This window comes from Macrotis lagotis, chromosome 7 (genome assembly GCF_037893015.1).
Source record: "Macrotis lagotis isolate mMagLag1 chromosome 7, bilby.v1.9.chrom.fasta, whole genome shotgun sequence".
Classification (NCBI taxonomy): domain Eukaryota; kingdom Metazoa; phylum Chordata; class Mammalia; order Peramelemorphia; family Peramelidae; genus Macrotis; species Macrotis lagotis.
In genome coordinates, this window is record NC_133664.1 from 214,423,423 (window position 1) to 214,450,680 (window position 27,258).

A 27,258-nucleotide genomic window follows, 5' to 3' on the forward strand; every position below is an offset into this window, starting at 1 on the left:
AAAGTATTCACTATTTCTGCCTTTCTGAATTTGATTATGAGGTTTTTATGCCCTAGTACATGGTCAGTTTTTGTGTAGGTGCCATGTACTATATAAAAAGGTCTGTTCCTTTCTATCCCCATTCATTTTTCTGACATGTCTAGGTTTTCTAACATTCTATTTGCTTCCTTAACTTCCTTCTTGTTTATTTTGTGGTTAAATTTACCTAAATCTGAGGGGGGGAAGTTGAGGTCTCCCTTCAGTAGAATTTTGCTCTCTATGTCTTCCTGTAACTTATTCAACTTCTTCTCCAAGAATTTGGATTCTATGCCACTTGGTGCATACATATTTACTATTGAAATTGCTTTATTGTCTATGGTACCTTTTAGGAGGATATATTTTCCTTATCTCTTTTAATGAGATCTGTTTTTGCAACTGCTTTGTTCTGAGATAAGGATCGCTACCCCTGCCTTTTTTTCATTTCAGCAGAAGCATAATATATTCTACTCCAATTTTTTTACCATTACTCTGTAGGTATCTCTTTCTTCTTCAGATGAGTTTCTTGTAAGCAGCATGTTGTAGGATTCTGTTTTTTTATCCACTCTGCTCTTTGCTTACATTTTATAGGAGGTTCATTCCTTTTATATTATAACTAACTCTTTTTTGTCTTCCCTCTGTTTGTATTTTTCCCCTTTTTTCACCTCATCCATATTCCCCAGTATTTTCCTTCTGAATACTACCTCCTAGCTCCTTCTATCCAACCCCCCTTTTCCTCCCCCCTCTTAATACTTGAAAGGTAAGATAAGTTCCTAAGCTTAACTGAGTGTTTGTATCCTTCTTTGAGCCAAATCTGATGAGAGTAAGATTCAGGCAGTTTTCACCTCCTTCCTTCTTCCCCTCTATTGCAATAGGTCATTTGTACCTCTTCATGTAATGCAAATCTCCTCCATCCTCTTGTCTTTACTGTCCAGTTCCCCCCTCCCCCCTTAAGGAGATAGTGTTTTTAAATCATTCTATCAGAGTCATGGCCAAATCATGAGTGTCCATTACTTCTGGCTAAGTATATTCTCTCTAAGAGAGTTACAGTTCTCAAGAGTTAATGAGAATCTTTCTACCTGTAAGAGAAGGCTCACTTTTGCTGGATAGTGAATTATTGGCTGTATTTCAAGCTCCCTTGCTCTTAGGAATATCATATTCCAGCCCCCTCTAAACCATAATGTTGATGCAGGTCCTGTGTAATCCTTACTGTGATTCCTTGGTATTTAATTGTGTCTTTTTGACTAACAATAATTTCTTTTATCTGATAGTTCTGGAATTTGACCACAATAATCCTGTTTTCATTTTGGAATCCCTTTCAGGAGGAGATTGATGTATTCTTTCAATAACTATTTTGCCCCCTGGTTTCATGATTCAGGGCAGTTTTCCTTCACTATATACTGAAGTATTGAATCCAGGCTTTTTTTATCCTCAGTGTTTTCAGGAAGCCAATGATTCTTAAATTTTCTCTCCTGGATCTATTGTGTCTAGGTCAGTTGTTTTGCTGATGAGGTATCTTACATTTTTTTTTTTTGTTTTCTATTTTGTTTAACCATCTCTTCTTGTCTCATGAAGTCATTAGTTTCCACACATTCTAATTTTTTTTTTAGTGAAGAATTTTCTTCATTTACCTTTTGTAACTCCTTTTTTGGTTAATTCTATTTTTGAAGGTGTTTTCCATTTGCCCAATTGTAATTTTGAGAGAATTTAATTCTTTTTGCACTTGTCCAAATGTATTTTCATTTTCTTGTTGCAAGATGATAATTTTCTCTTGCAAATTAACTTGGAAAATTAATTTTCTCTTGCATTTCTTTTCCCAATTTTTCCATTTGATTTTTAAACTCCTTCCTGATCTCTTCTAAGAAGTTTTTCTGGGATGGAAACCAATTCATATTGTCCTCAGAAGTTCTAGATCTCTCTGAGTTAGGATCTTTTTCTTCTAGGTAAGTTTCAATCAACCCCTCCTTTCTGCTGGCTTTTCTTCATTTTCCTAGGATCTTATCTTGGGAGGGGCTGATTCATAATCTTTGCTGTTGAAATCCCTAAAGGCTTTACTCACTGGGCTTAGTAACTTCAAGTAGGCCGGCTAGTAGGGGATGCTAGATGCTTTCTTTGGAGTGTTTGTGACCTTGATAATTGGCCTACTCCCTAGACCTGCATTGTTGTGTGGAGCAGCAGGATCTGGGTTATCCTCAAACATTGTGAGCTTGGCCCTGGGACTATATAGTTAATCTCCTTAATCCTCAATCAGCAAAGTGGGGGAGATCTGGTACACACACTTGAATCTGGAGGTTAGGGGGGAGGTTGTTTCTGTGTTTGTTATTTGTGGGGGGAACTCAACTGTTAACAAGGGAACTCTGCTGAAAATACTGGGGCTCATGGCCCTGGTCTTCCAGACCAGCCTAGCTGATTGGAGTGATGTCTTAGCCACACTCTGGAGCTCTCTCACCTGCTTCTCTGGAACTCTCCCTCCAGCCTCACTAGAACTCTCCCGCCCATAGCTCACACAGCCAAAACTTCCATGGGTGTTCTTAGGTTAGTTCTTGGGTCTCACTCCACTGCCCCTGAACTGGCTCTCTGCCCTGACTCACCCATGCTCCCCTCAGACAGACCTTATTGGTTGATGTTCTTCTCTTCAGTTCTTTTCTGGTTTTTGTGGATCCAAATTCTGTAAAGAGGCTTGTTTCATGTTAGTTCTGAGGGAAAGCCAGGAGAGCTCAGGATAGTGCCTGGCTTTTCTCCATCTTCTTGGCTTGGAAGTCCTATCCATAAATCTAACAGGTTAACTATTCCATGCTCCCTTTGTTATCACCTTCATGGTGTTCTAAATCATGGACTCATTTTGATTTTTATCTTGGTACATATAGAATGAGATATTGTTTTAATTCTAGTTTCTGCCAAAGTCCTTCCTAGTTTTCCCTATAGTTTTGTCAAATAGTTCTTGTTCAAATGCTTGGATCTTTGTGTTTATCAAATACTAAATAAATGACTATGGTTATTACTGTATTGTGAACTAATTTACCATTGATCCACCTTTCTATCTCTTAGCCAATACTAGATTGTTTTAATGATTACTGTTTTATAATTTTGAATTCTGGTATGGCTAGGTCATGGAGCTTTACATTTCTTTTTTTTATACAGGAAATGAAAATTTTTTATTTAACTTAAATTTGCTTAGTTTTATATTTAGGGTAAGTATAAAGGTCCAGTTAATCAACTCATTAGACTGGTCAAGGCAAGACACTTGAGCTAGACAATAGGATTTAAAAAGCTTGGTCTTTTAGTAGTTATCTTGTAATCACCAAAATGGTATTGTATTCCGCCCCCCCCCCCCTTAATCTTAGTATAATGCACTGTTCACAATTTGCAATATTAGGAAAAACATAGAAACAGGACATAACCAAATTAGAAATGTTTGACAGACTTTTGTAAAGTATGTGGGAATGTCAGCTATTTTCCCAAATATTCATTTTAAACTTCAAAAAGAACATAAATTCATATAAAATCACAGCAGATGTTAACAGACATCTTTTAAGAAAAAACAATCAGATATTAATTAAATTTGCCCTTCCTCCCCTCCTCAATGTGACTAAGAAATAAAGTTACAAGTAGTAATGCCAGCATTTTAAAACAGTTAACTGGCTGAATTAACCCTTTAAAAAATATAACTATACAGTATTATTGCACTCCATGAATGTGCAGTATTCCAAAATATGCCAACACTGAAAGACTGTCTTGCGCTGAGGTTTTCCAAGAAGTTCAATGAGGCTGCAAATAAAGCATCTGGTCTGTACTAACAGTGTGCTGTCTTCAGTACAGGCCTTCATTGGCGTGAACCACGCTGTTCTTGCAAAAATCCATTCATGCAAAAGAGTTTTCAGGGCTGAAAGATGGGGCTATGATCAATGATGTGGGATTGAATCCATATGCACATTGAGCTTCATTTCGTTGTCAAGAATTTGAACAAGCTGCTGCATGGATGGAAGGTGACCAGATTCCAGCTTTGACCATACTGGTACATCATACACGCACAGACCTTATTTTCTTGGCCCCATTGCCATAGGCTAGGAGCCTGCATGCCAAAGAAAGCAAAAGGATCCTTGCCAACAATTAAGCCTATTAATACTAGTTTGAAGACTGACAGGAAAGATGCAATGTGTCTATATATTGGTTGAGGGAGGTAATTCTCCCCTTCTATGCGGATGTCTGGGTACCGCCGGCTAATAAGCCCATGTACTCCAACACCCGCCGATAGCCCCAGGACACACGGATCTGGAACTTGAGCAGCGGCCCGTGGCGTCCTGCTCCGGAGCCGCCCGCCCGGCCCGCCGCCCGCGTCGGCCGAGGCCTCGCCCAGCAGCGCCGCCGCCACGAGCAGCAGCAGCGGGAGCCGCATCGTCCTGGGCCCGACTCTGAGCAGGGCACTGCAGGGCAGGGCCGCAGCTCAGCTTTACATTTCTTAAAAAAAAAGATTCCCTTGATATTTTTGACCTTTTGTTTTTCCAGATAATTTTTATTAGAACTTTTTTGTATCTCTAAAAAATAATTTTTTGATAGCTTGATTGGTATAGCACTGAATAAGTAATTAATTTAGGTAAAATTATCATTTTTATTACATTGACTCTACCTACCCATAAGCAACGGATATTTTTCCAGTTATTTAGATATGACTATTTGTATGAAAAGTATTTTGTAATTGTGTTCAAGTTTCTTGTTTTGTCTTGGCAGGTGGACAAATATATGGTTATTTTAAACAGAACTTCCCCTTCTATCTCTTGCTGCTGGTTTGTATTAAAAAATATATAGAATTTATATGAACTTATTTTAAATGTCTTGCAGCTTTGTTAAAACTTAATTATTTCAACCATTTGTAGTTGATTTTTCACATATACTATCATTTTATTTCCTCATTGCCTGTTGTAATTCTTTTCTTTTTTTCTTTTATTATTATAGTTAGGTTTTCCAATATAACATTGAGTCACAGTGCTGTTAATGATGATCCTTGTGTATTACTGTGATCTTATTGGGAAGGCTTCTAACTTATCTCCATTACACATAAACCTTGCAAATGGGATACTATTTTGAGGAAAACTCCTTATTCCTATACTTTCTAGAGTTTTTAATAGGAATGAGTATTGTTGTCATTTGTATTATAATTTTAAGTTGTATTTTGTCAAAAACTTATTTCTACAATTATTGAGATAATCTTGCTTTTTCCTTATTGATAGGGTCAGTTATACTTCCCCCTAATATTGAACCATTCCTGCATCCCTGGTATAAATCTCATCTTGGGCATGGTATATGATCTTTGTGATATATTGCTGTAATCTTGTTGCTAGTATTTTATTTTAAAATTTTTTCATCCATATTAGAGAAATTGGTCTTTAGGGTTTTTTTTCTGTTTTTGCGCTTCCTGGTTCATTATTTATTTATTTATTTATTTTGTGGTGATAGGAATTTGACAGGACTCCTTTGTTTATTTTTCCAAATAATTTTTTAGTATATTAATTGTGTTCTTTAAATGTTTGGTAGAATTCTTTTGTGAATCCTGGCCCTAGAAATTTTTTTTCTTAGGGAATTCATTGATGATTTAAATTTTCTTTTGTAAAATGGATTTCTTTAAGTGTCTGTGCAATTTATATTTTTAAATATTCATTTCACTTTCATTGTTCGATTTATTAGCATGTAATTGGGTAAAATATTACCATATAATTGCTTTTTCCTCTCATTTGAGGTGAATTTATTTTTTTCATTTTTGATTTTGGTAAGTTTTTTTATTTTTATTTTTTAAATATTTAATATTTATTCTCATTTTGTACAATTTTTTTATACATTAGCAAAATATTCTTGTTTAAGAGTAAACAAAATACCCCCTCCCCCCAAAAATATAGACTCACTTGAGCGTTAAAGTAAAGGGGAGAGAAAAAATTAAAATAAAAAAATAATAGTAATAATTGTAGGTATGGCCAGGTGGCGCAGTGGACACACCAGCCCTGGAGTCATGAGCGTCCAAGCCCACATCCGGCCTCGTACACCCAACAGTCACCCAGCCATGTGACATGCAAGCCACCCGAACCCCACTGCCCTGCAAAAACCAAAAGAAAAAAGAAAAAAACCAAAAATAAAATAGAATAGTAATAGTAGTAGGGGTGGCTAGGTAGCGGACAGAGCATTGGCCCTTGAGCCAGTAGCACCCGGGTCCAAATCCGGCCTCAAGACACCCAACGATCACCCTGCTGTGCAGCGCCAGGCGGGCCACCCAGCCCCATTTGCCCTGCATCCCCCCCCCTCCAAAATAATAATAATAATAATAATAATAATAATAATAATAATAATAATAATAAAATGTGCTTGAGTCTTTGTTCCAACACCGACAACTCTGTCACGAGTGGGTCACATTCTTTACGATAAGTCCATGGTAAAAGCTACTTCCACATTTTTCCACTGTTGCCATTGCTGATCGTAACTCCCTCCTTTCGTATTTCTCCACTACCATGTACTATATTTTTCCTCTCTCCTTTCACTCTGACTCTGCTGTAGCTTAGCTGAGTGGCACAGCAGACAGATCCCTGGCCCTGGGGCCAAGAGGCCCGGAGCCCCCATACCACTCCTTAGGCCCAGCATCCACCTGGCCCTATGGTCCCAGACCGGCCATCCAATCCCAGACCCTTGCAAGAAGTAAAAAAGAAAATGTGTTATATCTGACCACTCTCCCCCCATGGTCCACCCTCTCCTCCATCACTCACATCACCCTTCCTTCCCCCTGTCCCCCACTTCTTACTACAGATGTCTGTACCCCATTGAGTATATATGCTGTTTCCTCTCCTAGCCACCTCTGATGAGAGCAAATATTCCCTCATTCCCCCTTGCCTTCCCTCCTTCCATATCATTGCAATAGCTCATTGTAATAAAGAAAAATCTTAATGTATGAAATATCTTGGCCTATTCCCCCTCTCCTTTTTCTTTCTCCCATTACATTTCCCTTTTTTTTCCTATTGACTCCACTTTTACTCCATATTTTATCTTCGAATTCAGCTTTCTCCTGTGCTTTAACTATAAAAGCTCCCTCTACTTGCTCTATTAACTGAGAAGGTTCATTTTTCTATGCAGGAATACATGCAGTTCATCATCATTAAGTCCCTCATATTTTCCCCCTCTCCTCCACTCTCTGTGCTTCTCCTGAGTCCTGTATCTGAAGATCAAACCTTCTGTTCAGCTCTGGCCATTCCAACAGGAAGAACATTTGAAATTCCCCTGGTTCATTGAAAGCCCATCTTTTTCCCTTGAAGAAGACATTCATTTTTGCTGGGTAGTTGGTTCTTGGTTGCATTCTAAGCTCTTTTGCCTTCCGCTATATTATATTCCAAGCCCTATGAGCTTCCAATGTAGCTGCTGCTAAGTCCTGTGAGATCCTGACTGCAGCTCCATGATATTTGAACTGTGTCCTTCTGGCTGCTTGTAATATTTTCTCTTTGACTTGGGAGTTCTGGAACTTGGTTATAATGTTCCTAGGGGTTGGTTTTTTTGGGATCTCTTTCTTGGGGGATCGGTGGATTCTCTCCATTTCTATTTTTCCCTCTGCTTCTAGGATATCAGGGCAATTTTCCTGTAGTAATTCTTTGAAAATGATGTCAAGGCTCTTTTCCTGATCATGACTTTCAGGTATTCCAATAATTTTTAAATCATCTTTCCTGAGTCTGTTTTCCATATCAGTTGTTTTTTCAATGAGAGATGTTTCACCTTTTCTTCTAATTTTTCATTATTTTGGTTTTGAAGTATTGATTCCTGATTTCTGGTAAATTCATCAATCTCCCTGAATTCTATTCTTTGTCTAAAGGATTTGTTCTCCTCAGAGAGTTTTCTTACCTCTTTTTCCATCTGGCCAATTTTGCTTTTTAAAGCATTCTTCTCCTCTATAACTTTTACAATTGTTTTGTCCATCTGACTTAAGCTGGTTTTTGGCATGCTATTTTCTTTAGCATTTTTTTGGATTTCCTTGACTAGGCTGCTGACTTCATTTCCATGTTTTTCCTGCATTTCTCTCCTTTCTTTTCCCAGTTTTTCTTCCAACTCCCTCATTTTATTTTCAAAGTCTTTTTTGAGCTCTGTCATAGCCTGAGCCCAATTTCTATTTTTCTTGGAGTGTCTAGAAAGCTTGTGCTTTCTCATCTTCCGACTGAGGATATTGATCCTTCTTCGGTTCGTGGTATTACTCTTGTTTCTCTGCTTGCTTATTTTCCCAGTCTAAGCCTGTTTTGGGGTGCTTCCTGAGCTTTTGGGACACTCCCACAAGGGTCTCAGTGTGTGAGGCTCTGTCCTACCTCCTGGTCTGTGAATGACCATATGCGTCCCCCGCCCTGCACGGGGCTCAGGTGAGGGGTGGCCCTGCTGTTCTATTGGGGTCCTATAGTGCAATCAGGATCTGAATGTGGTCAGAGCCCCAGAGTCCTGTTCCAGGGGCAGAGGACAGAGCTCTGCAGTCTCTCTTCACTCCCCTCCCTAGGTTCAATGGGCTCATGCCCTGGGAGCTCCTGCTTACTGGCTCTGCCTGCTTCTGTTTCCTGTATCTGGAATGTAGTGACCAAGCAGCTGGCTGTGTGCCCTGAGGGCTAGGCTACATGTGCTCCCTCTGGCAGAGGTGTCCCCTCCTCCCCCCATTCCTCCAATTTGTGCCCGGTGCTCCCCGTATGTAGGTCAGGAAACTGCCCCTGCTGCTTTGAGTTGTGGCTCCCATGCCCTGGGGCTGCCTCCAGGAGGCTGAAGTTCTTTGGCTCTGGGGGGCCAACCCTCTGGCAGGCCACCACTCCAACCCTGGGGAGCAGAGCCTTTCTGCTCTTTTCCAGGTTACCTTGAGTAGGAAAACTGCCTCACTGGATCCCTCTGTGGGTTCTGTCTCTGGAAAATTTAGTTTAGATTCCTTAGTTTCAAAGATTTATGAGAGAGCGCCTAGGACAAGATCCACTTTTGTCGCCATCTTGGCTCTGCCCCCCCCTTGATAAATTTAAAAAAAACCAAATTAAACAGTGGTTTATTGTGTTGCTTTTTTCATAAATTTAACCAATTCTATTTTTTTTCAGTTTTATTAATTTTTCTTTTCATTTTCAGGATTTCTAATTTGGTTATTTACTGGGGAAGGTTAATTTTTTCCTAGTTTTTTTAGTTGCATGCTCATTACATTGATCTGCTCTTGTTTTTTTGATGTAAGAAATTTTTAATCTCTATGTCCATGTTCTTTTATTGATTACAATTTTAATTACATTATGGTCTGAAAAGGATGCATTTATTATTTTTGCTTTTGTGCATTTGATTGAACTTCCTTTACTAAGTTGTTGACTCATTATTCATGAATCTTTTTCATCACTTTAATTTCTTCTTCAAATTTTCCCTATATCTCTTACTTTATTTTTAAAATCCCTTTTGAACCCTTCTAGGATTTCTTTTTGAGCCTCACACCAATTCATGTATTTCTTTGAGGTTATGCATGTAATTGTTTTGACATATCCTCTTCAAAATTTGTGTTTTGATCTTTCCTTTCACTGTATTAATTTTTTATTGTGAGGTTCTTCTTCCTTTTTCTTCTTTCTTCTCCTTTTTTTGCCTTCTAAACAAAGATGCCAAGAGCAGCAGCAGCTCCCCCACCCCCCATTTTTAAATTTCCTGTCTTTTAACTTTTTGTTAAAGTTGGACTCTGTTCCTACACTGGAGAGGGCAGTGACCTAACTTTTAGCTTTTTTTTATGTTACTCTTTTCAGAGCTAGTTCTGGGGCCTTTAAATTTTTAGTTCTTTCAAGGTGGTATAATCTAAGGCAGGGGGTGTCTCAGCTTTTGACTTTTCTGGGGCACTGCACCCAACAAAAGACCACAGAGCCTACATTCAGAGTTCAATACCCATTCATGAATACAATATAATCCTTATCACCAAGGGGAGCACAACTGCAAAATGGGAGTAGAGCCCATTTAAATGAACCCAATAAGGAGAGTTGTGATCACAACTTCTCCTGGCCTTTTTGCTCTTTTCTCCCCTGAGTACTCCCATAAGTACTCTGACCAGGGTACCCCTTCCCCTCTTGCTGCAAGATCTGTTGTGCTATTGCTCCTTCTTGCCATGGGACTGTTACCAGATCTCTATATGGGTACTCTAACAGAGTCATGCACCATTGCTAGCACAATATCCCCAGTAATCTCCCTCAAAGAGCTGTCATTCAGTCCCTAATGTCTGGGCTGAGAGCTCAGGATGTCATCAATCACATTCAGTCCTCCCCAAGATCTTTGCTGACTTGCTGGAGTGCCATTTGTGCTAAGCTGTCTTCTAAGTTGTCTACTACCTTCTAAGTTATTTTCAACTGGAAAATTGTTTCAACTGGGCCTTTTCTGGTTCTCCTGAATTTATTTAGATATGTTATTTTTAAAATTGTTTAGAGGACAGCTTGGGATAAAGTTTTAAAGACATTTAAGATGCCAGCTCAGTTCTAATTTTAGACTTTTGGGGGGTTTCCATTTTTTCTTTTTCATACTTTTTTTTATTGGTTTTTGAATTTTACAATTTCCCCCCCAATCTTGCTTCCCTCCCCCCCACCCCCCACAAAAGGCAGTTGGATAGTCTTTATATTGTTTCCATGTTATACATTGATCAAAATTGAATGTGTTGAGAGAAATCATATCTTTAAGGAAAAAATAAAATATAAGAGATAGCAAAATTACATAATGTTACTTTTTTTAAAAAAAAATTAAAGGTAAATTAAAGGTCTTTGTTCTTTGTTCAAACTCCACAATTCTGTGTTTGGATACAAATGCTATTCTCCAGTGCAGATACCCTAAAATTGTCCCTGATTGTTGCACTTATAAAATGAGCATGTCCATTAAGGTTGATCATCACCCCCATGTTGCTGTTAGGATATACGATGTTCTTTTGGTTCTGCTCATCTCGCTCAGCATCAGTTCATGCAAATCCTTCCAGACTTCTCTGAAATCCCATCCCTTCTGGTTTCTAATAGAACAATAGTATTCCATAGTGTACATATACCACAGTTTGTTCAGCCATTCCCCAATTGATGGACATTCATTCAATTTCCAGTTCTTTGCTATCACTAACAGGGCTTCTATGAGTGTTTCTGTACAAGTGATTTTTTTTAACCCTTTTTCATGATCTCTTCAGGGTCTAGACCCAGTAGTGGTATTGCTGGATCAAAGGGTATGCACATTTTTATTGTCTTTTGGGCATAATTCTAGATTGCTCTTCAGAAAGGTTGAATGAGTTCATAGTTCCACCAGTAATGCATTAGTGTCCCAGATTTCCCACATCCCTTCCAGCATTGATCATTGTCTTTTCTGGTCATATTGGTCAGTCTGTTTCTCATACTTTTAGATATTTCTTCTGTTTTGATTATTTTTAGAAAATTCTTGATTTTTAAAATTGCATGTTCAATTCATTAATTCCTTTTTCTTTTTAAAAAAATAATTTTAGAGATACAGTTTTTCTTCTGAGGACTACTTTTGCTGCACCCCCCAAACTTTGGTATGTTGCCTTTTTATTTTCTACTGAATTAGTTTTTATAATTTTTTTCTTTGACACTAATTAGTTACCATTTAGTCCTTTCTCTTTTTTACTTGTGTATCCTGTTTTATTCTTGTTGTTGCCTTATGATCTGCAGTGTACTTAATATTTCTTTGTTACATTAAAAATTTTTTCCTGTGCATAATATGCCAGACAGTGTATTAAACATTTTACAATTATTAACTCATTGATCCTCCCAGTAACCATGAAAGGTAGTTGCTATTATTATTTTCCCCATTTTGCAGATAAGAAAGGTGAGGCAAATATATTAAGTGAATTGCCCAAGGTCACACAGTTAGTTTATATTTGAGCCCAGGTTTGGACTTAAATTTGAAACAAAAATATCAATTGTGGACTTCTTCCTTTTCTTGCCATCAGAAGATTTAAGGGAATTGTTCTCTTTGTTTTCCTGTGCGAACAACAAAAATTAAATATGATATAAATTATATGTAAGCATTATATTAATTTTTTTTCAAGTTGGCTAAATTTTTAAAATGAATTTAGATGCTGTTTTATTTTGTCTATTTTTATTTTTTTAATTTTAGAAAGGTTTTATTTATTTTAGGTTTTACAATTTTTCCCCATCTCTCTTCCCTCCCCCCACTCCCCAAAGAAGGCAGTTTGTTAGTCTTTACATCATTTCCATAGTATGCATTGATCTGAGTTGAATGTGATGAGAGAGAAAAATCATATCTTTAAGGAAGAAAGAAAATAGAACATGACTTTTTAAAAAATAAAATTAGATTAAATATTTTAGGTAATATTATTTAATTAGAAATTGTAATTCTATAATTATGATAACTGTGTATTTTGATATATTAAAGCTGTCCAAAGAACTTAGTTTTTGTACAAAAAGTCTTGTCCATTAAAAATTTGAGTTTTGCTCCTCTGCTTTCCAGTGTCAGTCCTTAATTAAGAAGTCTCACCGTTTTTGTTTATTTCTAATAGGCTTATAGCACCAGAAGAACTGTAGTGGAAAGAAAATGTATTTTTCATTCAAAACTATTGTCTTAAGCAGCATATTGAACCATTTGCTATGTCTAAATATAGTATTAAAGAGTAGGGATTTAATTGATTTAATATCTTTTGTGCCTAGCCCAGTGCTTTCACATACTATAGCAGTTATTCTGTATTTGTTGGGATTTTAAAAATATTTATAACCCTCACCAACTATGTGTATTTATGTGTAGAGTGGCTATATGAAGGAAGAAGTGGAAGATTCTGCTGAAGATGAGGCGACTGAGTCGAAAGAAAACCTTAAATTTAGTGAAAGAATTGGATGCCTTTCCAAAGGTTCCTGTAAGCTATGTAGAGACTTCAGCAGTTGGGGGTACAGGTGGGTTTTATTGACAATTTAAACTCTTAATGCCGTTTTTTGTTTGACAGGAGTATCCTTGACTATAATCCAACACTACTGAAAGAACAGTATAACATTATTCAAAAGTTACAGTTTTTTCTTTTAGAATTCAGATATTTGAGATTTAGATTGACTCTATCAACTACCATTTAAATGTGAAACAATAAATCAGGACAAGGGCCAGACACTATTCATTGCAAGATGAAGGGAATGTGGAAATTTGACAAATTCTTTAATGCCTCATTAACTTGAAAAGTAAAGAAAACAAGAAAAAAGATTTCAAGTTAGCGATTTAGATTATCTAGAGTTTTTAATTAAATGAAGTAGGACATATTAGTCAATGGCACTTATTGGTCAAAGGCAATTCCTTTTAATTATTATAATATATATTTATAATAAGTTGACATAACCTGGATTAATAGAATAAACTCCACTGTTTCCTTGCTTTCAAGTTGTTCCATTCTTCTTAAACCTTTGTTTTCATGTTATTCACCTACTTGGTTACCTACAAAATGAAGTCCATGACCCTTTAGTGATGGTAAAGAATTTTCACAATTTGACTTCAGTCATTGACCTTAACTTCCCAATATAAACTTGCCATTCTGGCCTAATATCTTTACTATCTAATACATACTTTTCTTAAGATTTTGCATAAATCCCCATTTCCTGATATTTAGTAATTATTTTTAGCTTTCTTTTATTAATTAGCTCAAATTTCATTAAAGCAAATCTGACTATTCCAAATATTGATGATATCTGAACTCACTATTTATCTACGATTTTACCATGTTCACATTTAATCATTGCCCTTGCCATCACTTGTGCCATCTATTATTGTTATTTAATTCTTGTATTATCTAGGTTTTTAATGTGTTTATGGTTTGTTTTCTTGCCCCTCTCTCTTAAGGAGAGTTGAAATATTACTACCAGTTCCAGTTTGCAAATGAGGGTGATTATATTTAAAGGTCATATCTAAATAATACAAAAATTAAATAGTTACAGTAGATGGCAGTATGTGTAGGCAGCATATAATTAAATGTCAGATTGTTAAGATTAGTACATAAAAGCTGAGTTTCTAGATATAATATGAACTGGAATGATCAAAAGCTGATCACTTAAAAGGCAGCTAAGAATTGATTACTGAAAAGGATTGCCAAGGGGACTTTTCAGGCAGTGGGAATTATAGGAAAATGTACTTTGATATGCTTTGTTGCTCTAATTATTGAGGAGGACAAGGACTTGGTGTTATATTTCTTGTATCCTCCTGGTATGTATAATAGTAATACATTATATAATATGATAATGAATTAAGGAATGAATCAAATTTGAACTGTTCATTCTTTTGAAGTATAGATGAGTCCTGGGAAGGACTTTAGCTTAAAAAGATCAAAGTCTCCCATTGCATCTGGGATCATCTTTTATCTTTTGTCTTCCTGATCTGTATCTTGTCACTGAGCTTAGGTGACTCTGGAGGAAAAAGTGAGGTTGGTGACTTTGCACAGCCCTCCCTCACTTTAATCCAATTTATTTGTAAGTCATGGCATCCCCTTCCTGTTGTCCTAATGCTCTTTGAGAAGGAAAGGCAAAAAACAACCACAGCATGATGATTATATATAAATTGAAGATGAGATAACATATTTTGGTAATGAAATTTCTCAGATCTAGTCTGATTCACTGTGGTATATCGTTAGGCACCCTAGATCTTGGAGTCAGAAGACCTAGGTTCGAGTTCTAGCTTTGAAGTTATTTAGATTTATGACCCTTAAAATATACATCTTTGTATATCAGTTTTCTTATTTATAAAATGGGAATGATAATATTTGAGCTTTCTTCTTCATGGAGTTTTTTTAAGGAAAAAGACTTTCACAAAAGTTTATAGAAATGCCATAAATAACAAGTACAAAATTGATTATAAAACAAAGTTTCAAATTGCATTATCATGAAATTAATATTGCAGATACCAATTATACAACCTTACTCTTTTCCTGTTATCATGGAGATAGGGTATATTTTCAATCAGGCTTTTTATTGCTCCTTTTTATTTTTATTTAATTACTAAATGTAGAGCAGAGTAAAAGTGTTATAGTTTTGCTTTGGAGCTATTTTGTTCTTTTCAGCCATATCAGTTTTCTAAGAGGTCTGGGAGAAATAAGGCCAAGTTATTTAAAACAGCAACAAAGTCTGCCTGTCTTCCCATACCCTTGAATTAAAAGAAGAAATAAGCAAACTATAGACATAGTCAGCTGTCAAGATTGGAAATACTATAACCTATGCAATTTTAACTTACTGATGTTTGCATTGTCAGTATTATGTGGAAAGAAGAGTGAAATTTTTGTGGTCTTATAAACATTTTGGCAGTTATATTTAGTATAATAAGAACCCTTAAAATGAAAATCAAAGTGGTTTCTGAACAAGATTACTTTTAAAGTCATTAATATTGATCCTTTAATAAGTTTTAGTTTTAGTTTTTTTGAAGAACTTTATATTCTGTTTTTTAAGGAAAGCATATTAAAAACAAGATATGTTCATTTAAAGCATACTATAGGTATGGTCTATTTTATGCTACTTAATTCATTTTTTCTTTTTTCTTAATTTATTAGTTTCTCTAATAGCATTTACTACAATGGCTTTGTTAACTATAATGGAGTTTTCAGTATATCAAGATACTTGGATGAAGTATGAATATGAAGTAGACAAGGATTTTTCTAGGTAAATCTCTTGAATCTTTTTTGAAATCTTTTTAGAGTATTAATACCTGTTTAGTTCTTCTGAGGGAAAATTCATCAAATATGTTAACTGTTTGTGTAGAAAGCTATAAAATTAATTTCATTTTGATATTTTGCTAAGGAAATGGCATCATATTCACTTCTCTCCTCATTCACTTGCATAGTTGGTCTATATAGAGTTAGTTTGCTAAGAAATAAATGTTCCTTATTCTCTAATTTAATGTGCATGTTTAAAAAGACTCTTTTCTCATTTAATGAACTTTATTATTCCCACATCCAAATTATCCATTTTATGGTATGTCAAAATAACTAGATGTTTTCAAGAGTCATTTACTCAGTTCTGATTGCACAAATATTCAATATAGCAACCTTATTTTTACATATAAGTTCATTTAATTGATAAATATGTATGTTCTATGGCAGGACTCTGTTATTTCTCTCCTCGGGCCTCTGTTATCCCTGAAACACAACAATATTGAAGAATATTACATAAATTTAGCTGATTAAAAACGTGGCAGGAATTGAGAGGATTGACTCCAATTTTTCAAGTCTTTTTGTGGATAAATTGCTTTTTTTTTTAGGTTTTTACAAGGCAATCGGGGTTAAGTAGCTTGCCCAAGGCCACACAGCTAGGGAATTATTAAGTGTCTGAGGCTATATTTGAACCCAGGTCCTCCTGACTCCAGGGCCTGTGCTTTATCCACCACGCCACCTAGCTGCCCCGATAAATTACTTTTAAACAGTACAGTAACATGCTACAGAGAAATCTTTTGTGAAAGAGTCAATCGATATGGCAAGCTTTATTGTTGTCTTAATTTAAGAAATTGCCATAGCCAAAGAATTAAAATTTGAGGGGATGCACCTCAGCTGGGGAATGGTTGAGCACAAATTGTGGTATATGAATATAATGGAATGCTATTGTGCTTTAAGAAGTGATAACTAGGTGGCTAGGTTTGCAATGGATAAAGCACCGGCCCTGGAGTCAGGAGGACCTGAGTTCAAATCTGGTCAAAGACAATTAATAATTCCCTAGTTGTGTGGCCTTGGGCAAGCCACTTAACTCCATTTGCCTTGCAAAAACCTTTAAAAAAAATGATAACTATGGGACACCTAGGTGGCACAGAGGATAGACCACTGGCCCTGGAGTCAGGAGGATCTGAGCTCAAATCCGTCCTCAGACACTTAATAATTATTTAGCTGTGTAACCTTGGGCAAGTCACTTAACCCCATTGCCCTATTAAAAAAAAACCTAAACCAAGAAATGATAACTAGATAATACTATAAGAAATGATGAACAGAAAGATTTCAGAAAAACCTGGAAAGATATTAGCTGATGCAAAGTGAAGTAAGCAGAACCAGGAGAACATTGTATACTATAAGAACAATATTGTTCAGTTATCATCTATAACTTAACTCTCCTCAGCAGTGCATTGATCCAAGATGATTCCAAAAGATTCATGATGGAAATTGCTATCCATATCCAGAGAAAAAACTGACAGAATATGAATGCAGATGGAAGCATACTATTTTCAGTTTCTTTTATTTTTTGTGCTTTTTTCCTTTACCTTATGATTAATATGGAAATACGTTTTTCATGATTGTAAAAAAAATTGCTACAGTAACCACCGTTCATTGAGTCAAGAACCCTCCTCTAGCAAAAAGATTATTACTCACTGAAGGCTCAAATGATGGCTAAAATTTTTTTTAGCAATAAAGTATTTTTAATTAAGGTGTATATGTTTTTTAAACATAATACTACTGCACACTTAAATTAGGTGTAGTGTAAACAAAACATGCACTGGGAAAACAGAAGATTCATGTAACTTGCTTTATTGCAATATTCTCTTTATTGTGGTGATTTGAAACCAACTCCCCTCAATCTCCAAGGTATGCCTGCCTATTAAATATCTTTCCTTTTGAAATATAATTTGTGTGTATGTCAAAGTGTCATTGTAATATCTTCCTCTGCTGAGATTAGATAGAATTTTTTTCAACTTTGTTACTTCATCATGGCACAGGGTATGATGCTGAGCCTCTACCAGGTGCTTCCAAGCTAGAAAGACCTATTGCACAATTTAGGAAAAAGATTGTCTCCTATTGGAAGACAACTTAGATCTGGAGAGGCTTGTTACCAGGCAACAGGAACAAATATTTTTGACTAAGGTGACAGATGAAATGGACAAAAACTCAAAATGTTTTTTAGATTTAAATTTTCTTTCCTGTAGTAGAAGTGCTAGTGTGACTTTAAAAATGGATGTAGGATTCTAAAATTGACATAGTTCTTAGACTATCTACATATATCAATTGAACTGCTGGCATTCTTAGTCTGTATCTTTGTCTAATAACCATCTAGTTGAGGAATTGAAGCAAATCTATATCAATAGTCTCAAGGTAATTGAAATCAGAAGAAGAAATTGCAGCCAAATGGAAGAATATATCACTTAATCTTGAAGAGTCGAAGAATAGAAGTATTTGCTTCATTATGTATCCAAAGGCAACAGGAAACATTTTCTGGCAATCTATTCATGAGTACTACAAGGAGATAATTGTACCTTACCTACCAGATTGTTAAGAAGATAATTGTAGCTTAATGTATCAGCTTTTATTTTCTGGTATGAAAGATCAGAGAAATTCCACTAAGAATTGAATTAGGTGGCGCAGTGGATAGAACACTGGGCTTGGAATCAGAAAGATTTATTTTCCTGAGTTCAAATCCAACTTCACTTACCCTGTCTGTGTCCCTGGGCAAATCACTTAACCCTGTTTGTCTCAGTTCCCTCATCTGTAAAAATGAGCTAGAGAAGGAAATGGCAAGCTGCTCAAATAACTCTGCCAACAAAACCCCACAGTTGGACACAACTGAAAAAAAATGACTTAACAATAAAAACATGTTCGAATTAAGAGATAGTTAAAACAATGACCAAATGGGGCAATTGGGTGGTGCAGTGCTGGGCTTGAAGTTAAAAATAGTATTCTTCCTAAGTTCAAATCTGATTTCAGATACTTTAATAAGTTTTGTGACCCTGGGCAAGTCACTTAATCCTCTTTACTGTAGTTCCTTATCTGTAAAGTGGCAAACCACTCCATGTCACATTGCCAAGATACAACCGAAATGAAGGAATTACGAAATTCCATGAAGATTTGAACTAGAGCTTCTAAATTAACTTCATGTTCATGAAAATGGACACAGGAGACAGTGTTGAATATTATATTGGAGAATGTGAATTGGGAATCAATAAATATGCTAAAAATTTGTCAACTACTCATAAAACTCAAACCTGTTATTAATATTTTCTTCAGAAAGGAGAAAATTGTACTTTGTCCTTTATAAAAATGATGCACATATATCCCAGATCCCTGGCATATCTATCAGAGGTCCTTAACTTTTCCATGCCAAAGAACATTTGCTCAGATTAGGAATCAGCTAAACTCCATGTGAAAGCTACCTTCTTTTTGTTTCTCATTTTCCACCATCCTGAGATGAAACCATGGTATTGTCTCTGAAAGTGAGTTCATTTGGGGGCCATTCACGACAGTCATTTACTTTTACTATCTTCCTGAGACTCAGGCAGTTAATGGCAGGATCTCTGGGACACTGAAAAGAGCCAATTGCTTGTTTCACCTGTGGAATTCTTTTCTGTGTGTCATTTCAGTTCAGTTTAAATTACTCATCTTTTAGCACTGTTCTATTTTTCTTCCTACATGACTAATACATCTAAATCTTCTTTGTTATTCCTCACACAAGACACTACTAACTCTTCCTTTTTCATGCCTTTGCATTGATTATCATCCCCCACCCTGTGCCTAGAATGCATGTTTCTCTTTTTAGAATCCCCAGCCTCCTTTGAAACTAATTTAGTGCTCTCTTCTGCATTAAGACTTTCCTGATTATATAGCAACTAGTACTGTGCTATATCTTTGTTGTCTCCTCTGATAGATTATAAACTCTTTGAAGGCAAGGTCTGTTTCATTTGTATTCCAATACCTACATGATAGGTACTTTATAAATGTTTGTTGATTGATGAATGATGGTACCAGTTAATAAATCCTCGTACGTTCTAAGAATGGATATTTCTCAAGACTGCCAGGGAAGGCTTTTACAAAAGAAGCAGCCATCTCTTCCTTTAATACTCTTCTTATCCTTGATATTCTTGTCATTTCCTTTGTGTTTAAATATTCATGGTAGGGGCAGCAAGGTGGTGCAGCAAAGTATGTAAGACTCTGGACTTAAAGTCAGAAGAAACTAGGTTTAGATACTGCCTTTGATATTTAAAGAGTTGTGTAACTGTTGATGTAATATGAATGGTTTGATTTCTAAGGAACTTCTAAGGGTCCTTCTGGTCTCAGGTTTATGATCTTAGGTGTTAACTTTGTTCATCAGAGTACAGTGCAGTGGATAGAGCCTTGGATTCAGGAGTATTTTGAATCCAGCTTCAGACACTAGCTACTTACTTTTCACTTGACCTTGGGGAAGTCAACTTAACACTGCATCCAGGGCTATCTGCAGTTGTCCTGACTCATATCTGACCACTGGACCCAGGTGGCCCTGGGAGAAAATGATAACTGGTGACTTAGCACAGCATCCCCCTCACTCACATCCAATTCATGTGCTTGTCATAGCATGACCTCCTTGATGTCATGATTTTCTTCAAAAATGAAGGACAGACATTAAATATCCTTGGTGTTGTCTGTGCCTGGTAATTCACAATATCTCTAATTGCTCTTTTTTGGATACTAGTCCTTTGTTGTCAGCTACCTATATGTCTTTTGGGAAACTCAAATTGAGTATGTCCAAAACTTAATTTATTTCCCCTATATTCCCCCTTTCTTCAAACTCTTTGGGAACATAGATCATAGTTCCCTTTAAGAAAGGAAACTTGGAGTGCATTTAGTTCAGTCTTTTCATTTTACAGATAAGGAAATCAAGGCTGTGAGCGATTAAGCAACTTGCCTTATGTTCTGTAGGTAAGAAGTATTAGAGGCTGGATTTGAACTAAGGTCCTTTGACTGATACTCTTTCTACTGTACCAGGTGGGGGGGGAGGTCTATCTTCTTAACTGAGGTTTTCTTGACTAGTCTCTGAGCTTATTTTCTCTGCTTGCTCCCATCAAAAACTGCAATCAATTATCAGATGATTGATTCTCCTTCCACAACATATTTGCAACTACACTAGGTAGTTTTAAGTTTTCATTGTCTCTCTGTTGTACTATTGTAGTAGCTTCCTTATTGATTTGCTTATTTTCAGTCTCTTATCTCTCTATCCTGTTTGCCTTATAGCTGCTAAATCATTCTCTATAAAACACAGACCTGAACATTTCCTTCCCACCCACAAGCCTTTAGTTCCTTAGCACCTCAAGGATAAAATTAAAAAAAAAAATCTTTAGGTAGGTGTTTAAGATTCTTGTTCATGTTCTGTTTTGTGTGGAAATAAGAGTCCCCCCCCCCCCCCCCCCCCCGCTTATGTTATCTCTTTTGCTTTTCCAATTTCTAACCCAACCCTATAGCTGTTTTATAAGGAATCAACTCATCTAGAAATGTGACTTGGCAGATGCTTCTGTAAAATGCTACAGCTCTTTCCTTGTCAGTTTCTGAAGACCTGGAAAAAGAAAGTTCTTGCCACCCAAGCCCTTAACACTATCAGATGATTTACTATCAAGAATGAATTCAGTGGAAATGACCTAAAATATGGCAACAACCAATTTGCGTGCTTTTGCATCAGTTTAAAAATCTTAATGTGAATATTTTTTGTGGTTTATCCTTGATGGAAATTTAAGAAGGGATCCAGGCAGACTTTTATACATGATGTTCTATAGTAAAATGCATCTTAAATCATAATAGTGACGAATATAATAAAATATAGATTTGAAGGCTTTTTTATTAACATGGAGTCTCTTATGCACATTTTTTAGTAATATAAGATCTTATGACAGTTTTTTAACTTTTTGGAGCTGCTGCTTGAAAGCTAATTTAGCAAAGTATATAAGACTCTGGACTTAAAGTCAGAAGAAACTAGGTTTAGATACTGCCTTTGATATTTAAATAGTTGTGTAACTGTTGATGTAACATGAAGGTTTTGATTTCTGAGGAGCTTCTAAGGTCCTTCTCGTCTCAGGTTTATGATCTTAGGTGCTAACTTTGTTCATCAGAATCCTGAGTATCCATACTATGAGTTGTAAAACAGATTTAAAAGTGTTTACTTAAGTTTTCATAATCATTTAATTCAAACCCTTCATTTTATGGATGAGGAAATTTAGACCCAGAGAAATTAAATGTCTTGCTCTGGGTGACACAGGTAGTAAGTTGAATGCAGGTCCTCTCAAAGTGGTTTTCATTAGGTTGTCCTAGTCTAGGAAGGAAAGATTGAACAGCCATTTATTAAGTACTTAGTATGTTCCAGGCATTATTGTAAGCTCTTTAATGAATATTTTCTCATTTGTATTCCTCACAATCCTGAGAGGTAGGTGCTATGATTACCACCTATTTAGAAAATTGAGACAAATAGAGATTTAACCTCTTGTACAGGGTCACAGAATGAACAAGTGGTTGAGGCTAAATTTGAACTTACATATTTCTGTTCCAGGTTCAGTGCTTTGTTCACTATGTTGCCTTCAGTTAAACACTGATGACAAGGTTCTTCAAATGTTTATTTCTGGTCACAGAAAAAGATAGTAATTAAACAAAAGCCAGAAACAAAGCTTCCCCAATAAAAATATTAATTATTCTGAAGAGTGATATCAAGATTTTTTTTTTGTTTGTTTTTTTAGTTTTTCCAAGATAGTGGGGTTAAGTGACTTGCTACTATTTTGAAGTAGCATTTCTTTATTTTAAAAGGGGCAATTGGGTGGCACAGTGAATAGAATGTTGAACCTGGAACTATTATGTGTCTGAGACCAGAATTGAACTCAGGTTCTCCTGACTTCAAGGCCAGTGCTCTATCCACTGCACCACCTAGCTTCCCCAGAGTGATATTAGTTTTTTAACCATCTACCCTGGAAGAACAAAGTAATTGAAAAGTGCTTATTACTCATATTTTGACATTCAGTGATCTTTAGATGCGTATTACTTCAAAAATATTTCTTTAACACCAGTATTCCCTTAGTGAAAGTATTCCGGTGAATTATATACTATATCAAAAAAATCAAGATGGCAAATGACTTTAATGGGAAGACACATGATGGAATATAGCCAGGTTGTAGGACATCAGCATAGAACTTACGAATGAGAAGTAATATAAAAGAAAGGACTTCAGTAACTGTAAAGGGAAGTATGTGGATTATGTAGAAAGAAACTAAAAATAAATGGATAACCTGGTTATATTTACCCTTTAAATATTAAGAACCAACATGTTGTTTAGATCTCCTGTGGCAGAAAACAAAGATTGATGGGAGGATATTATTGGGGTACTGATAGAGGGGACTTAGACTAATTGTGACAGATCTAAATATCTATCTTAGACTAATTGTGACAGATATCTATAAACTTTATTAGGCAGTGGCATCAAACTCCAATTAAAAGTCCCTGTGGAATGCAGATTTATTTAGCAAACCACAAATTAATATAATCTAATTTCTGTTGTATTTTTATTTATCTTATCAAACATTTTCCAATCACATTTTATTCTGATTCAGGTTGAATTTATTTGCCACTTATCTTACACTATGACTTCTCTGCTGTAGCTCACTTGACTGGGAATTTGGTTTTATTTCAGTAATTCACAGTACCTTCAAAACTCCTTTGGTATTCTTTTGAAAGCAAAGCACATTCCATGTATAATTTGTTTTCTAGAGGTTTAGCTGCAGTCATTATCATTTGGATTAAATTGTATAGACCTCTAAAGAATAGGTTACTATTCCTTAAGAAAACTTGTTGTAGAGCTTTAAAATAAAAGCCAGGATTTGTTTGCTTTTTAAGAGTTTTATCCTTGTTTTTATTGTGATTATTAGGGATAAAAAAATGTCAAAACCTGTGAAGCTAAAAAAACAACAACTTTGTAATGATTTCAAAACATAACTGACTTTAAACTATCCTGTTATTAATACTAGAGATAATACTAATCCAGCCATGTTTAATTCTGTTTGAAAACTAAAATTTTTCATGTAATCTTATGAATCAAATTATACTAAGGACTTTAGAAACCATGTAATTGCCCTCTCATTTTAAAGATGAGGAAACAGGCCATAAAAGATTTAAGTGTCACATGTAGTAAAAGATAAGAGACAAGCCTGGACTGCCAATCCTCTGACTCTGAAACCAATGAGTACATTTTCCACCGTACCAGATTTACTTTCATGTATCTTTGTCATATCATGTGGGTATTTATCAATGAATTGATTTTTTGTTTGTTTTCTAGCAAATTAAGAATCAATATAGATATTACTGTGGCTATGAAGTGTCAATGTAAGTATCTCTTTAATAATTCAGAGTGCTTTTTAAATTTAAAACAATTGCAATTTCATTTTCCCTTTCTGCATTTTAAAAATTTCATCATGTTTAATTTGACTGTGCAAATTTGCTGTCAGTTTCCTTATAATAGAAATATTTTTGATTTGGATCTTTATTCATAAAATCTTTTTCTCATTTCCCCTTTAAAGAAAATAGTCTATTAAAATTCTCCTGCTGTCATAATAAAAGGATTTGAGAGTGAAATACCTAAAATTTTAATCAAGTTCCATGCAACTGTTTACCATCTTCACCTTACTTCTCTGTTTATATATTCCCCTCTTTTATATGTAGAAATCTAGGTCTTAAAAGGTAGCAAAGAACTTTATGGAATAAGAGAAATTCTAAAATAATTATATTTTGGAGAAGACCTGTACCAGTTCTTATTTTTCAGTGATATCATCTTATGGTTGAGAAGAAGATATGTCAGGTATAAACTAGTATTTGATGAAGGGATGAGTAGAACTAAATACCTAAACTTATCTGTATACTAAAAGGTGATAGTTTTTATACTAGTGTTTGGTTCTGAATGGGTGTTATATTATTTACTTGATTGATGTGAGATGTTTTTAGAATACATGCAAGAGTACATTTTTTTCAAATTTCACTATTTTGTAGTAGCATTTCTTTAAAGTAGAAGGGTAATTTTAAAAGGGGCAATTGGGTGGCACAGTGAGTAGAATATTAGACCTGGAATCAGTAAGGCTCATTTTCCTTAGTTCAAATCTAAAAGAGTTTACACTATTAGCTGTGTGACTTTGTGCAACTTGCTTAAACCTATTGCCTCAGTTTCCTCATCTATAAAATGAGCTGGAGAAAAAATGTCAAACCTCTCTAGTACATTTGCTCAGAAAACCTCAAAAGGGATCACAAATAGTCAGACAATGACTGAAACTTTTAGAAGACATTAGTTTTAGTTTTTAATATGGTTCTTACAATTGATATCATGAAAAGTAATTATTCAGTAGTTGCATTAGACAATTCCAGTCTGCACAGCATTTTTTTCATTTGATTAAAGTTTCTATTAGTCATTTAGTTTAGTCAGTAAAGAACTGAAAAAGACATAGATCTTTTGCCTTATAGTCTTGCAATTTGTAGCTTTGAGGCAAAATGGTAGGGTTATAGTAAGTGATTCTACAAATTATGCCTTTTATTTTTTTCTTTATCACTTTCTAATATTTTATATATATTTTGTTTTTCATTGAATATAGAATACAAACAAGTTAATACTTCCTTTTATACAGATGTTGGAGCTGATGTATTGGATTTAGCAGAAACAATGGTTGCAGCTGCAGATGGTCTAGTTTATGAATCAGTAAGTTTTCTTCAAGTTTTTTTTCAAAATATGTTTTGAATTTTCTTTACTGTCTAAACTCCTATGAAATATATATTCTGTTTGGGTCTTTTTTTTTTTCCTAGCCAGCTTCCAAATTCTTTGAAGGCTTAAATACTTATATCCCTTAAATTGCCTAGCATAGTATTTCTAAGTAGTAGGTATTCAGTTTTTCAGTTAGACTAGAAAAACCTTAACGTGGAAATATTTTTCATTGAAATCATTGAAGTGCTTTTTGTACCTTCTCACTGTGTAGAAGAATAGAAATTTGCATTCTTGAAATGTAGATTTGATTAACTGTAAATTTAGGTAAGAGTCTTTAGTTAGTATGCCACTGTATATACACATGAAATTTTTTCTCTGTTTAGTAAAAGTTTTCTCCACTACTTTGAAAATTTTGGTTTATGCTATTAAGAGTTACCATAAATAAATCATCTTTGAAAGCATTCAATTTTCCCCACTTGTTTTTCATATGAAATTGTTGGGGAAAAAAATTTATTATTCATTTCAAATTCTTATTAATTTTTCAATATTTGAAGAAAATGTTAAATTTCTAGAATGATCCAATTGCAATCATGAAATCTTCCCAAATTATATTCAATACTCATGCCTCTTAAAATAGACAAAAAAAGGGGGCAGCTCGGTGGCACAGCAGGGTGGCTAGGTGGTGCATTGGATAAAGCACCGACCCTGGAGTCAGGAGTACCTGGGTTCAAATCCGGTCTCAGACACTTAATAATTGCCTAGCTATGTGGCCTTGGGCAAGCCACTTAACCCCATTTGCCTTGCAAAAAGCCTAAAAAAAAAAACCAGACAAAACAAGCACATACATACATACCTGTACATACATACATACATACACACACACACACTTTTAACCTCCACACTTTAATATGGAAAAAGTGTCATGAGTTCAGAGAAGAGTAATAGCTATTAAAAGGACAATAAAATGATTCTTATGAAAGAAGTTTAAAATTAACTGGGGCACTTTAACATAGAAAAGAGGTTCATAAGGTAATTTTGTGTTTGTAGTCTGATTTTATATAATTGATTTTTATAAGAAACAAATGTATTGATAATTTTGTTCACATCATTTCTTCACCCTCAGAATTTATTTAATAATGTATGCAATTCTGCTTTATTTTTTTATGTCTATCTACATTCTTCTTAAATAGACTAAATTTTCTAATGTTAAAGTGATTTTATGGACCCTCAATACCTAATTAGCATGTTAAGACTTGTAGTAAAATGTATGTTGTATGATTTAAATGGAAGTCTTTCTGACTTCATATTCAGAGCTCATTCCATCTTCTATTCATGGTTATCTAGCTCTAAGGCCTTATGCTAAGCTCTCACCTGATTTTTTTTTTTAATAAAAGGATAATGATAAAAGTTAAATTTCTTGATTGCAAAGTTATCACTTTTAAAATGCTGTTGAATTCTTTTTCTTGAAAAATTTTTAAAATAGTACATGATAGAACTAGATAATTCCTATTTGCTGTCTTAGAGAAGATGGGTACATTCATAGCTGTCTTTTCTCACCCTGCTACTACTTTAAGGGTATTGGCCACATGAATTGGTAGCCAACATGCATTTCTATCTTTCCAGAAGTAAGTGTAATGAAGTAAAATTTTCCCACTTTAACATACCACTTTCAAAACATTTTTGACTCCTGGAATAGACAAATTGCCTAAATTCCAATATAGTAAAATGTTTCCTTGCCTAAATATAGGAGCATAGTCCAACTTCCTATAGAGAATATCTTCTTGCTCAGTCTTTTGCTGTGGTCCTTAATATAGACACTAGCCCTTTAACATTTAACATTACATTTATT

General features: G+C 35.1%; 1 protein-coding gene and 1 pseudogene across 3 annotated transcripts in view; one reads left to right on the plus strand and one right to left on the minus strand.

The window, feature by feature from the left end:
- The window catches only part of ERGIC2 (ERGIC and golgi 2), a 79,456-nt gene that overhangs the window by 14,251 nt on the left and 37,947 nt on the right, over positions 1 to 27,258 (plus strand). For 2 of the 3 annotated variants that reach the window (XM_074194805.1, XM_074194802.1), the window contains exons 2-6: positions 11,480 to 11,530; positions 12,760 to 12,905; positions 15,527 to 15,635; positions 24,003 to 24,049; positions 25,336 to 25,406. In XM_074194805.1, the coding sequence (XP_074050906.1) occupies positions 12,800 to 12,905; positions 15,527 to 15,635; positions 24,003 to 24,049; positions 25,336 to 25,406 (333 nt within the window). In that variant the 5' untranslated portion in view covers positions 11,480 to 11,530; positions 12,760 to 12,799. The remainder of the gene's footprint in view (positions 1 to 11,479; positions 11,531 to 12,759; positions 12,906 to 15,526; positions 15,636 to 24,002; positions 24,050 to 25,335; positions 25,407 to 27,258) is intronic. The other variant, XM_074194804.1, reaches the window with a different exon arrangement.
- Positions 3,610 to 4,411, minus strand: LOC141493439 (thioredoxin reductase-like selenoprotein T; annotated as a pseudogene).